The sequence below is a fragment of the Rousettus aegyptiacus genome, unplaced genomic scaffold, assembly GCF_014176215.1.
Source record: "Rousettus aegyptiacus isolate mRouAeg1 unplaced genomic scaffold, mRouAeg1.p scaffold_m13_p_5, whole genome shotgun sequence".
NCBI lineage: Eukaryota > Metazoa > Chordata > Mammalia > Chiroptera > Pteropodidae > Rousettus > Rousettus aegyptiacus.
Window position 1 is genome coordinate 20,372,309 of NW_023416308.1, and position 14,184 is coordinate 20,386,492.

General features: G+C 49.3%; 1 protein-coding gene across 2 annotated transcripts in view; it reads right to left on the reverse strand.

The window, feature by feature from the left end:
- Positions 1 to 14,184, reverse strand: part of KIAA1671 (KIAA1671 ortholog) — a 184,199-nt gene that overhangs the window by 93,403 nt on the left and 76,612 nt on the right. The window contains exon 1 of one of the 2 annotated variants that reach the window (XM_036221540.1): positions 825 to 3,209. The exons of the other annotated variant lie outside the window; for it this stretch is intronic. Within the exon in view, the coding sequence (XP_036077433.1) occupies positions 825 to 875 (51 nt within the window). The 5' untranslated portion in view covers positions 876 to 3,209. Of the gene's footprint in view, positions 1 to 824; positions 3,210 to 14,184 lie in introns of those variants that run through there. 2 annotated transcript variants of the gene reach the window in all.

Here is a 14,184-nt window from a genome sequence, read left to right on the forward strand (position 1 = left end):
TTTCCTAAATCTTTCCCTTTGGAGTGTTCTCAACCCAGTGGCAAATGTTCTAGAAAATTCTGAGACCCACCCGTGACGATCTCCTGCTTCACCCCTCTGTTCAAAGAGCCCTGATAAATGTCACACAATCCACCATTGCCAACCGTGCGCCGCCCCCCACCTCACCCCACTGTTTCAGAGATGAGGAACTAGAAGCCCAGAGAGGGGAAGCAACTTGCCAAACGATACACAGCAGGTCAGTCTCATGCCAAACAAGATTTGAAAAGCACTTTATACCCCCAAAAAGCACTTCCGCAGGGGTTCCCTGAGTTTGGCATCTCGCCAAAAAAAAGTTTCAGGTTTTTTTTTTTTTTTTTCTTCTGTGTTATATAAAGGGAAGAACACAAGGCAAGGGCTCCTTTCAACTTTTTACTTTTGCTTGGTAAGTTCATTTAAAGAGAAACAAAATCTATTCTTTCCATCTCAAAAAAGACGGCATTTTCACAGGCACAAAAAGGCAAGAGGGATATAATTCCAGAATGAAGAATCGCCCTTTAAGTCAAAGAAATGTCGCTTTCTGCACAACTCACTGACACTGCCCTTGTTTTCCTGTACTTCTGAGGCCACTTGTGGCTGGTCCTGAACCGCCGATCTCCACTAGAGTCAGGACTCCGTGCTCCTCTACTAGTCCCCATCCCTTTCCCCAACATCCCCTCCTCCTTGAAACAACCACCATTTCTTAAAGAAATCAGAGATGCCGCCAGCCAGGCAGAGCCAAAAAGCAAACTTGGCATGAGGCGGGCGGGGAAGAAAAAGAAGACACCAGTCTGGCTGGCCACACTCACCCAGAGGTACCGTAAGAACTTCAGCAAGCCGGGGCAGTAATAATACTCCATCTCTGGTGCCCAGGGTTATGCCGCAAGCGTTGTGCGAGCCTCCAGTTTTCCTCTGGAGGGGGCGGCTCTTCCCACTGGGCTTGTCACACTGGAGTCAAGTTCAAGGCAGCATGAATCATTCAGAGGCGGCCGGCTGGCAGCCAGGGGACCAGCTGGATGCTGCGTTAATGGTCAGGCTGCTTCTGGGGCGGGGAAGCCACAGATCAGGTCTCGTGAGCCCCGCCTGGAGCATCTCTGGTGGCTTGTCCAACAGGGCGGGTCCAGGGGCAGCTCCTCCCCAAGCTGGTAGAGTTGTCTGGACCCTCAGCCCTCCCGGTGGGGCGGGGGGTGCTCTGGGTATGGGAGTGGTTTCGGCTGTGCAGCAGGAAGAGCGAAGGGGGGTGTGTGTGTGCGCACCTCTCTGTGTATGACAGTGTGATTGTGTGTCAGTATTTTTTATGCTCGTGTGTGTGAATGTGTGTGCTAGTGTGTAAGTCTGTGCAAGTGTGGCATGAGTGAACATGTGTGTACAAGTGTTTGTGGTTCCTCCCACCCTCCCGCAAACCGCACACGGAGGAGGAGGCCCCCGACCCCTTACATGGAGAGGAAATGAATCAACTGGGGATCTCGTTGGTTCACACAATTCCTCCTGGCTTTAGTCAAGTTCCTTCTAACTCAGCCAGGCTTCTGGGCAGCCTTAGTTGTCCCCATTTTACAGAGGGAGGAAACCGAGACTCAGAGAGGGTTAGGGACTTGGTCAAGGACGCATGGCGAGTTGGAAACTGAGCCAAGGCTGGACTCCAGGCCTCCCAAACACCAGTCCTGGGTTCTGTCCACTCCTGTGGGGGTGGGGGGTGCTGAGGAAGGGGGAGACCAGCTGCCAGGGTCACCATCTGCCAGCTGCACGATATGGGGGTGGGAGGTGCACCCATTCTCAGAGACTAAGAGCGCGAGTTATAGCCCGCCTGAGGCCGACCCAAGGCGACCTTTCTTGGATGTTTCCTTCAAAAGAGCATGATCTTGGCAAGCTGCTTCAGCCCTCTGAGCCTCGGTTACCCCTTCATTACAATGAGATAGAGTACCCCTGAGGTTCAAGGTTGTGTGGATCAGAGAGGAGGCAGCGTTAACTGATGAGGAAGCTGCAGCTCAGAGCGGCAGAGTGGTGAGTGGCTACTGAGCGGCTACTCAGCAGCAGGGCAGCCCTGGAGCCCCTTGTCGAGGCCACCTCCTCATCGGCCCAGGTCGGAACCAGAGGTCGGGACACTGAGGCAGGGCCAGGCCCTCACTTCTAAGGTGGGTGAAGAGAGAGAGCTACAGGCACTTGGCGGCGGTGCCAGCTCTCGCCCCGCAGGCCCCTGGCCCATCGGGGCCGCACGCTTCAGCCCTGAACCCAGCACCGACGGGGCAACTGATGAGAAACCGGCAGGAACACCACGGGGGAGAGCTGAGCTCAGCAGCTAAAGAAACCACAGGGGAACTTCAAAGCTCTTCAAACACAGGCCTGTGGCTTCCTCGATTCTCAGCACCCACATCCGCAGACGAGGGGCCCAGCCGCTCACTGCCTGACCGACGGTCAGTTGAGGGCACAGCTGAAGGTCCAGCTGAAGGTCTAGCCAGGGCCCCTGCTTGCTGACTGGCTGACAGTACAATCGGAAGACCAGGCCCTACTTGCTAACTGACTGACTGGCTGATGGTGCAATCAGAGGGTAGCCCCGGGGTATGGTACAGCCGGAGGGCCGGGTCTTGAAAGCACAACCGAAGGACTGAGCCCCGCTCGCAGCTGAAAGGCTGATCCTTGCTGGCTGGCTGTGTAGCTGGGGTGCATGTGGGGGGTATATGCTGACTAAATGACAGTCAAGTCCAGGAGGGGGGCCCTGAGAAGCTCACAGAACAGCGGCAGAGGCGGCCCTTGCCGGCTGACACACTCAATATCTGTCTTACGGCCACCGTGAGCAAGGAGGCTGCTGAGGACCAACGACTCAGCTCCCCGGTGCTCTGCTAAGGGGCAGGACAGAGAAATGAGCTGACAGGGGCAGAGCGGATGCCAGAGACAGAGGGACAGGAGGGGATGAGAGCGTGGTCACTGAGAGTGAAGCTCGTCTGAGGAAAAAAAGCCAAGACGGAGAGAGACACAGGCAGGAAAAGGGATGAACCCAAAGAAAGTCAGAGGAAGTGAGGAAACAGATGGCCCGAGAAGCAGTCGGGGACAAGGAGAACAGAGCACAGTTGGGGAGGGAGCTGGAGAGCAGGGAAGAGGGCTGGGGGTGGGGACGGAGAGGCAACCTGGCCCGATGGAGACAGGAGCCCATCCAAGATGAGGCGGGCGGGGGTGGGCAGGCTCCAGCGATGGAGACCCCTCCAAACCCCCACTCTCCCGTCCTGAAGGGGGTCAAAGTCCCTGGGGGGGCATGCCCCCAAGGGCAGCACAACCCCACCCCACTGCACCCCTCGCCCCAGACTGGAAGTAACCCCTCGTCTGGGTTATCTCTCTGGCTGGCTGGCCAGCCCTATCTTGCCCTATGGGACCCCTCTCTGCCTGGCCAGGGGAACCACCTGCATGCACAAATGTGACAAAGGCACGTCCCCCCACCACACACACACACACACGCTGGAAGCCTTCCCTGGCTCCCTAGCTCCCCCCTTCAAGCCTGGTGCCCCCCGGACCTTTGCACATGCTGGTCCTTGAATGGTGGCCTCCAGAAAGGTGTATCTACCTAGAAGCTGTAAGCCGTGACCTTATTTGGAAAAAGGTTTTTGCAGATGTAACTAAGGATCTTGAAACGAGACCATCCTGGATTATTCAGGTAGGCCCTAAATCCGGTAAGCGTCCTTATAAGAGACAGAAGAGGAAACCCAAACACAAAGACTGCCCCGTGAGGGCTGGGGCAGGGGCCAGAGAAACGCGGCTGCGAGCCAAAGGACGCCTGGAGCCGCCAGACGCTGGAAGAGGCAGGATGGAGCCTCCTAGAATCTTCGGAAGGGCCACGGCCCCGCTGACACCTGGATTTCAGACTTCTGGCCTCCAGAACTGTGAGGGCATGAATATGTGTTGTTTTAAATGTGTGACAATCCATTACGGCAGCCGTGAAAAATAATGCGCGCCCCCTTCCTCTTCACCTGGTTCGCTCCTAGTCACGTGGAGATCTCCAGCTTAAGGTCAGACCCTCCCACCTCCTGCAGCAGCCTCCGGCCAGGCTAAGGGGCCCCCCAGCCACGGGGTCCCTGAGCACCCTTTCTAGGGGGACATTCTGCCTCTTTGTAATTCCTCATTCAAGCTCCTTTCCCAAGGGAGGAATAGTGTAAATATATATACAATATATATATTTATAATATAAATAATATATAACTAAATATACTACGAGTATATATGTACACATAGGCAATAGTGTAAATATATATACTCAGAGTGTTTAGTGTTGAGCAGAAACTCCTGCCTATAAAAAAAGATGGCAAGTTGTTAAAATGGACATCGGCATTCAGGACTGAAAACAGATTGAAAACTAGCAGCCCCCCAAGGCGTGTTTCTGTTTGGGTGCTGTTTGGGGGGCTTTGGAGGGTTACCTTGAGGTGGAGAAGGAAAGTAGGCACACTTTTCTTTTTTTTTTTTTGTCAGGTGCCAACATGAGCATCGGAACTATGTGTAGCAATGCTGATTTCTGGCTTCTCTAGAGAGGCGGATGGCCTGGCACAGGGGCCTGCATCCCCGTGTGGGGACAGGGACAGAAAACCGCACGGTGCCGTCTGGGGACTGGATCCGCCGCATTCTTCCCGCTCCCCACGGCCCTGGCCCAGACCATGTGCTGGCCCTCACGGGCATTTGAATGTACGACCTTCTAGGAATCCAGGCAGCCCACTCGTTTGTCACACACTACCTGTATACCACGGTGTCCAGGCCCCGTGTCAGGAGCTGGACAGAGATGGCGCCCACATGGCCCCCACCCAAGAATGCTGGAGGAGCCTGCTCGACCCCACATGCCTATCGTCCATCAGGGTGCACCCTGCTTCTTGGCTCAGCCCTCAGTGCCCTTTGCCATATGGCCCCCATGTACTGTCACAGCCATATCCATTCCTCAGCCGTACACGGACCCTCAGCCTCCCCGCCTTGGGTCAGGCAGAGCCCTCTGCCAGGAATGCCCTTTCCATCTGTGCAAATTCAACCACCTTTCAGGCCCGATGCAAAAAGCACATCCCCAGGAAGCCCTCTGAACAAGCATGAGTCACTGAGTCCCTCTTCGGGTATATTAGGTGTTTGGTGTGATGAGAGCTTGTCTTCCCGACAGGGCTGTGAGCTCCCTCCCTGTGGGCAGAGCCTGGGTCACCTCAGAGGTCCCACGGCCTGGCACGCGGACCAGCACCCAGTAGGTGCTCTGTAACTATTTCCTGAAGGACAGAGAGTTTCCAGCAACATTTGAATCGGTACATCAATAACACACCAAGGGCAGACCTACTGTGTGCATGGCGCAGCTAGTGTCGACCACCAAAAGGGGCCCACAGAAGCCTTTTGCATGCCCCTGTCTTCCAGCAGTTGACAACCCCCTGAAGATTCAGAGCACAGACAGAGCAGAAGGCTGTCCAAGGGGGAAACTGAGATCTCGGGAGAGGGTAGCATGTCTCGCAGAGGCAGCCTCCGGCACTAGTGGAGAGTATGGACACCAAAGGCAGACTGCCTGGCTCTGACTCCTCATCCCAGCACTAGCTAGCTGTGTGATATTGGGCCGGTTGTTTAACCTCTCTGTGCCCCGGTTCTCTCTAGGAAGTTAGGAGTGACGATGACAGTGACTGCCCCACAGGGACACCGGGAAGGGAAATGAGGTCACATGTGTTAAACGCTCAGAGCCCAGAGCTTGGTAAGCACTCAGAACATCCTGGCCATGAGTACCTCGTGTCATTTATCAGTTCGCCACCCTGGATGGCAGGGCTACTAGGAGGGGCCTGAGCTGGGGTCAGCCCATCAGAACCAGGGCTTATCTACTCCAAACAAGGCACCTCTGGGCTCATCCCACAAGGTCAGGGACAACCCGCCAGGTGTTCCCAGCTGCAGCATGTTTGAAATCACTTAAAACACAGAGCTGGGGAAGGGGGGAAGCTGAACATTCTTCATTCCCTCTTGCCCAGCCTGACCCAGCAGCTGCCCCTCGGGCCCCAGTCACTTTTCTTGACTATGCAGAGGGTAGATGGGACCAGGAAGTCACCCAAGGACAAGAAGGAACCAGCTCGACACAGAGGACCGACCGAAGCACTGAGGCATGCTACACATGGCTACATTGAGAACATTGTGCTCAGGGAAAGAGCCAGCCACAAAGACCGCAGGTTATGTGATTCCATCGACAGGAAATGCCCAGGAATGGCAAAATGACAGAGGGCAGACCAGGGGTGGCCAGGGGCTGGGGGCAGGAGGAGTGGAGAAAGATTGCTAACGGGCACAGGGTTTCTTTCTGGGGCGATGAAAGGGTTCTGGAATGAGACAGGGGTGATGGTGGTGCAATTCTGTAAATTTACAAAAGAAATGTTAAATTTTATATTTAAAATGAGTGAATTTTATAGTATGTAAATTATAAATTGTAAGTTTTTGGAGAAAGAGGAGAAGGAAGAAGAAAGAGGGAGAGGAGGGGAAGAAGGAGGAGGCATCGGTGAAGACAGCCGGGGTGGGGGGGACGTGGCCAAGGCTGTGCAGGCTGAAGAACGTCCCCAAGTCAGCCCGGCAGCTCTGATGTCAGGCTTGAAAAATGGAAAGTGACAAGAGACCTAATGCGTAATGGCGCTGAGTGACACGTGTGCCAAAATCGGTGGCATGCATTAAAATAAAATCAAAATGGTCATGGAAATCGTGTTTTTTTTTTTTTCAGGTTTAGGATGAATGCAGAAGGCGTTAAAAACTAATAAAATGAAATGTTGAAAATCGATCCCCTCCATCCTGCCCCCTGGTGGTCATTTCGGAACACTGCACAAGGAACCTTGCGCCTTCTTTAATCTGGAAGGAGGAATGGAAGGGGGGCGGGGAGAAGCGGGGAAGGGGCGGGGAGGGTGTGTGGAACTGCAGCTAGAACACCCCCTGGAGGACATCGGGTCATTTCAGAACGTGGAGGCATCCGTGCAGCTGTCACCTGCTCACCGTAGGAGCCTAGGCCAAGTCACTGCACTTCCCTAGGCCTCAGTTTCCCATAAGTTGTGGCAAGGATTTACAGAGATAGCGTGTGTGAAACAAGACTGCCAATACCCCATGAGTTAATTGAAGGCAGATGGGTATGGCTACATTTTTTTTTTTAATTATTTTTTGGTCCAACATTTAAAAATGGTGAGATTTCACATTAAGATCATCAGTTTTGTTTGAAATATGAACAGTCTAGCAACTCTGGGCAGGGACAGGCTGAAATGCCACAGCACCACGACCACCCCCTGCCCCTTCTCCCTCCCTTTTGTCACGAAGTCCTCACCCCTGCCGGGCTTGGCTTCTGCATGGAGCTCCTGGTACAGGATCTTGAGGGAAAAGTGCTACAAACCTGGATTCAGAAGCCCTGAGGTGACCTGGTGCTCCCGTCTGAGGCCGGGCATTTAGGAATCACCAAGTCAGGTTTCTGAGGCACATGCAGTGGAACTTGATCCATGGAACTCTGGCCCCCCTGACTAAATTCTCCATTTTCCTCTAAACCCTCCTTTCTGCTCAGTGATGAGGGGCCACCCTGAGAACATGGGGCGGGGGGTTCCCTTCCCAAGAACTATGTGTCAAGGATGACAAATCACTGTTGCAACACAAGCTATCAAGCCTCCTGGCCTTGTTCAGGCTGAGCCTTCTGCCCGAGTGGCCCTTCCTGCCTCTCTCTATCTGGCCAACTTCTACTCGCCTGTCAAGACCCAGCTCCAGTTGTAACGGAAGCCCTCTGGCTCCCCCACAACCAAGTCACTTGCTCCTTTATCAAGTTAGTTAGTCGTACACATGTCTGTCTGCCCTGCTGAGCTGTTAACTCACCCACCCACTCACTTACTCACTCACTCACTCATCAACAAACATTCATTGAACATCAACTCTGTATTTACACACATGAGGGAGTCAAGAAACTTGCAACCCTGCAATTCTCATTCAGGGCAGAGAGACAAAATCAGAAAATAAATTAATAATAAGGACAGATAGAGGTTAGAATTGTGAAGAAATTAAAGCAGTACAATGGGACTATAAGAACGATAGGAGTGTTTGAGAGAGACAAAAAAATGGATGAAAAACAAAACGTCTACCAACTGACAAATGGATAACCAAAATGTGGTACGTTCACAAGGGACTATTATTCAGCCATGAAAAGGAAGAAAGTACTGACATATGCTACAGCATGGAGGAACTCTGAAAACACTATAGGAAATGAAAGAAGCCAGACACAAAAGGACAAATATTGTACAATTCCATTTATTTGAGGTACCTAGAATAGACATATTTAGAGAGACGGAAAATAGAATAGAGGTCGCCAAAGGCTGGAAGGAGGATTAGGTGTGGCAGATAATGGGAATGGCTTTCTTTAGGGGATGAGGAAAATCTTCTAAAGGGAATTGTGGTGACGGTTACACAACTCTATGAATATACTACAAACCACTGAGTAGAACCCTTTAAATGAATGAATTGTACGGTATGTGAATTACATCTCAATAAAGCTATTATAGTAAAAAAGTGAGTCCAGTTCAAGAATAACATTAACTAAATATAAGCCTAGGTGGTTCATAAACATGCAAAGTTCTCAAGGTGATACAAGAATGATTAGAGTTTGGGAAATTTCAAATTCATGTGCTAGATCCTCCAAGCACAGGCTCCACATGGGTTCAAATCCCAGGTCCACTACTTCCTAGCTGAGTGATGTCGGCAAGTGGCTCCACCTCCCTGGGCCTCGGCTTTGTCATCTGGAGAACAGGAGCAAGAATAGTCCCCACCTCATAGGGTCACCACAACAATGAACCAAGTGCAGTGCCTGGCACATCTGAGGGGATCGATAAATGACAGCATTAGTGAGAAGGGGCTTGGAACCGATTGCTAAGAGGCGCTGGGTTTCTTTTGGGATTAATGAAAATCTTCTAAAATTGATTATTTGATGGGTTTACAATTTTGTGAGTATGCTAAAAACCACTGAATTGTACACTTAAAAAATGATTGAGTACAAAACTGAACATACTCTAACCATACGATCCAGCAGTCACCTTGAAAACACTAAGATCCCCAAAGGAGCTAATTACTTAGGCCCACGCAAGAAACTGCACACAGGTGTTTCTAGCAGTGTTATTCATAACTGCCAAAAACTGGAAGAAACCAAGATGTCCTTCAGTAGGTGGACAGATAAAAAAAAAAAAAACACAAAAACCATGGTACATCCAGACAATGGAATGGAATATTATTCAGAGCTAAAAAGAAATGAGCTATCAAGCCATGAAAAAACATGGAGGAAATTTAACTGCATATTGCTAAGTGGAAGAAGCTTAACTAAGTGAAAGAAGCCAATCTAAAAAAGTTACACCATTAGATGGTTCCAACTATAGGACATTCTAGAAAAGACTATGTGACAGGAAAAAGGTCAGCGGTTGGCAGGGCTTGGAGAGGAAGGATGAATAGACAGAGAACAGGCTTTTCAGGGCGATGAGCCTATTCTGTACGATACTATAACGATGGATAAATGTTATTATACATTTGTCTAAACCCATAGAATGTACAACACCAGGAGTGAACCCAAATGTAAACTATGGACTTAGGGTGACGATGTGTCAGTGTGGGTCCACCAATTATATCAAATGTACCACTCTGGTGGGGTATGATGATGATAGGGGAGCCTGTTTGTGTGTGTGTGGCGGTGGGGGGGGGGGGAAGGGGACATACGGGAACTCTCTATACCTTCCTCTCAATTTTGCTGTGATTCTAAAGCTGCTCTAAAAAATAAAATATTAAAAGATGTGGGTGGCTGCTACTTCATTCATTCAGTCCATTCCATGCTCAGTACATGTCAGGTACTGTGCTCGGTGTTCCGGCCTCTCAGAGCCTCTACTCTGATGGGGGAGGCGGACACCGGGCGATGGAAGAACACCGTACATGACAATGGGAGTGCTGGGAGAAAACGGTGGGGGCCAGGCTCCTTCTGTAGACATGGCGCCTGTGAAGGCCCCACTGAAGGGTATCATTTGAGCTCAGAGATGCTCTGAGAAGAGAGCAGTAGAGAAGGAACGTGGAGGAGAGCAAAGGGCGTGTGCCAAGGCCCCGGGGTGGAAACACGCCCAGTGTGTGAAGGGACCATTCGGAAGGCCAGTGTGACTTTGGCGGAGTGAGCAAAGGGCATGCGCTAGGACCGGAGGTCCCATGGGTAGTCAGGGCCCAGGCTACACACAGTCTTATAGGCCATTGTGTAGATGCTGGATTGGATCCTGAGTGCAAATGGAATTTTATCCCAGGAAGGGATGTGAATCTGACTTCTCTCTACTGCATAGTAGGTATCAACGAATGTTTCTGGAATGGATTATAAAGTCTACCTAGGACCTCGACTACTAACTCCTGCTTGGCAGTTTACAGCTTCCCAGTGTCTTTCTCATCTACTCATGACAGCCTGTGAGAGGCATGGGGTGGGCTTCTCTCACCCACTTCACAGGTGAGGAAAGTGAAGCTCAGGTAGGTGCCCAAAGCCACAAACTGGCAGCTGAAAGATTAATCTGGATATAGTGGGGCTCGTTCCTGGCTCCTGAGCGTGTGTGTGCGCGCGCGCATGCGCGCGTGCGCGCACACACACACACACACACACACACACACACATATGCACAAAAATGCACTGTGAACACCTTGGCAGGTGGAAACAATTGTAGACTGCAGCAACTTTGCCAAGTGTGGTGGCCTTCTGTGTGTCTCAATCACTTGTGACAAGTGAAGCAAGTAATTGTGACTATTAGCAGATGAAAGTTTATCTGTTTGTTAATGATTTACTTTGCACAAAAAAAAAAAAACGAGAGTCAAATCAAGATTATCCCATTCCTAGCATCATTCACACACAATGGCATTTCAACACACTTTCTCAAGGAGGAGAAACAAAAGGACCAGGTCATTGTCATGTCTCTGGGCTTCTATTTCCTCGCCTGTAAAATGGCGGCAAGGCATTGTGGGATCGAATGGGTTAACCCAAGGACAAGGTTACTAAGCTCCAGGATCTCTCATGTGCTAGGGTACACCAGTACCTGCAATCCCGCGAAGCTCCACGAGGGGGCGCGTGCACAGCACGTTGCCTGCTCATCCCCAGAAGCCGGGGCTTTGTAAAACTAGCAGGTGTCCCCATCATTCATCAGCTTCCTGGGGCCTGTTGGCACCCAGCTTGGGGACCGCTGTGGCCTGGGTCCTTGGGAAGCCAGAGAGGCCCAGGAGCTCCAGTGGCACAAATGAAACAGATTCCAGCCCAGCAGGATGTCATCCTTTTTCTCACGTGGGGACCTTACCCTCAAGACACCTCTACCCCTCACCAGCTGCAACAGATGAGTCCACCCGCTCGGTTTCAATCCAGGTGTTAGTGTTTCTTCACTGTGTGTCCTTGGGCCAGTTACCTCCTCTCTCAGCCTCAGGTTCAAAGTCTCTAAAATGGATATCTTCCTAGTACCTCAGGATATAGGGAGGTCACTTAGGGGGAAAGTGCCAGGAAATGGCACTGGAAAGCCTCATAAAGGCCGAGGCCTCAGTCTCCTCATCTACAACATGGGACAATGACTATCCATCTCCTGGGGTTTGTGAGGATTAAACAGAATAATGGAATAATATTTGTATGGTGCTTAGCACAGTGTCTGCCATGCAGAAGCTCAATATATGTAGTCATAGTAATAACAACACGCACTTATAAAGTGACACCTACGATTCATAGTGTCTTACGTACATTAATTCATTGGATTTCTAACAAGTAAGCTCTATCAGTATTTCTGTTTTACAGATGGAGAAACAGAGGCTTGGCGATATTACTTACCCGAGGTCACATAGCTGGTAAGTAGCAGAGTTGGAATGCAAACCCAGGCCATCTGGCTTAAGATATGTGTTCTTTTCCACATGCATATTACATTTCGATTTTTAAAAAAATTATTTCCCAGGCAACAAGAGAGAAAGCAGATAAATTGGTTTTTGCTGAAATTAAAACTCTTTGCCCATCAAAGAACCCTATCAAGAGAGTGAAAAGACAACCAACAGAATGGGAGGAAATATTTTCAAATCATGTATCTGAAAAGGAATATAGATGTCACACTCCTACAACTCTACAACAGAAAAATAAACAACCTGATTCAAAAATGGGCAAAGAAGATATACGACTAGCCAGTAAGCACATGCAAAGAAGCTCAACATCATAGTCATTAGGGAAATGAAAATCAAAACCACAATGAGATACGATTCACGCTCATTAGGATGGCCATTATGTGAAAAAAAATAATGAAAAACAAAAAACAGAACATAAGTATTGGCCAGGGTGTGGAGAAATTGGAACACTTGTGCATTGCTGGTGAGAATATAAAATAGTGAAGCCACTGTGAAAAACAGTTTAGTGGTTCCTCGAAAAGTTAAAGATAGAAATATTATATATTTTTGAACAATTCCACTCCCTTGTATATACTCAAAATAACTGATAACAGAGACTCAAACAGATACTCGTACACCAATGTTCCTAGCAGCATTATTCACAAAAATCAAAAGGTGGGATCGACCCAAGTGTCCATCAACAGATGAATGAATCAACAAAATATGGCGTCCACATAAAATGGAATATCATTCAGCCTTAAAAAGGAATGAAGTACTGACACTTGCTACAACATGAATGAGCCTTGAAGACATGTTACATGAAGTAAGCCAGACGCCAAAGGACAAATATTGTATGATTTCGTTTATATGAAGTATCTAGACTAGGCACATTCATAGAGACAGAAAGTAGGAAAGAGGTTACCAGGGGCTTGTGGTCCGGGGGAATGGGGAGCCAGTGCTTAATGGTGCAGAGCTTTTGTTCCAGATGATGAAAAAGTTATGCAACTAGAGAGTGAACTGAATAGTACACTTAAAAATGGTTAAAATTATATATTTGATGTTATGTATATTTAACTACAATAATTTTCTTTAAATGATCTTGCCCAAATTGCTGCAACAGCCTTTTTTAAAAACTGATCTAATAAGTTTATTTAAAATAACAACAATGATGTGTTTGGTGATTATAGCTTATGAGTAAATGAATGATAGCAATGTTACAAGGGAAGTGAGGAAGAAAATGAAAATACTCTGTTAAATGCACTTATATTACCCATTAAGCAATATGGTATTATTTCAAAGTGAATTTGCATTAGTTTTAAATACATACTGCCAATTCCAGGGCAAATATGGACTATTTACGTGGTTTAACTCACATCATTCATTCAATTCTGCAACAGCCTTTTAACTGGTCTGCTTCCAGCCTACCCTCTCCAGTCCCTCTGCAATGTCCACTAGAGGGCGCTCCAAGCTGCACCTCTGATGGTGCCCTGGTCATAACTTTCCCTGGCTCCTGGCAGGCCAACTCCAAGACCCTTATTCTGACCCTCAGGGTCCTTCTCATCCTGGGCCTTGTCGGCCTTTTCGTGCCTCATCCCCGCCTCTCCCCAGGCCCCAGGTAACCTGCCTCACAGTCCTGGGAAACTCCACGTTCTCCCATGCTTCTTTATGTATGCACATGCCATTCCCCTCACCTGATTCCCTCCCTCTTGACAAATTCCTTCTTCCATTGAGTCTGGTTTTGAAATCGTTCTGGATTCCTCCAGAGGCTATGATACCTCCCTCCTCTGAGCTCACCAAAGTAGCCTGCACTTACCCCAAAGCAGCCTTTTTACAGTGACCGGCAAGGCCCTCTGTGATCGGACCCCTGCCAGCTCCCTCACTCCTCATTCTCTGCTCCCTAGCCTCAGTGACATCGTCATCATTATTACCATTATTCATAGACTACTAGACACAATAAGCCCCAGGACCTTTGCACTTGCTGTTTCCGCTGCCCGATGCTCTCCCTCTAATTCTTTTACGTGCCTGGGTCCTCCTCCTTCAGGTCTCAGCTCAAATGACACCTCCTCAGAGAAGCCCTCCCAGACTCCTAATATGAAATAGCCTCCAACCACTCTCTTCCTTAGTCATTCGATTCCCAACACCCTATTTTTTTTTCTTTATCGCACTTGGTACCATCTGAAAGCCTCCTGCTTTTGAGTCTGGCTATCCTTTTAATGTCTGTCTCCCCACACTAGAGCATGAGATCCAGAAGGGCAGGAACCAGACATACTGCTGAATCTGAAGGGCCAAGAACAGCACATGACACACAGTAGGTGCTCAATAAATATCTGCTGAATA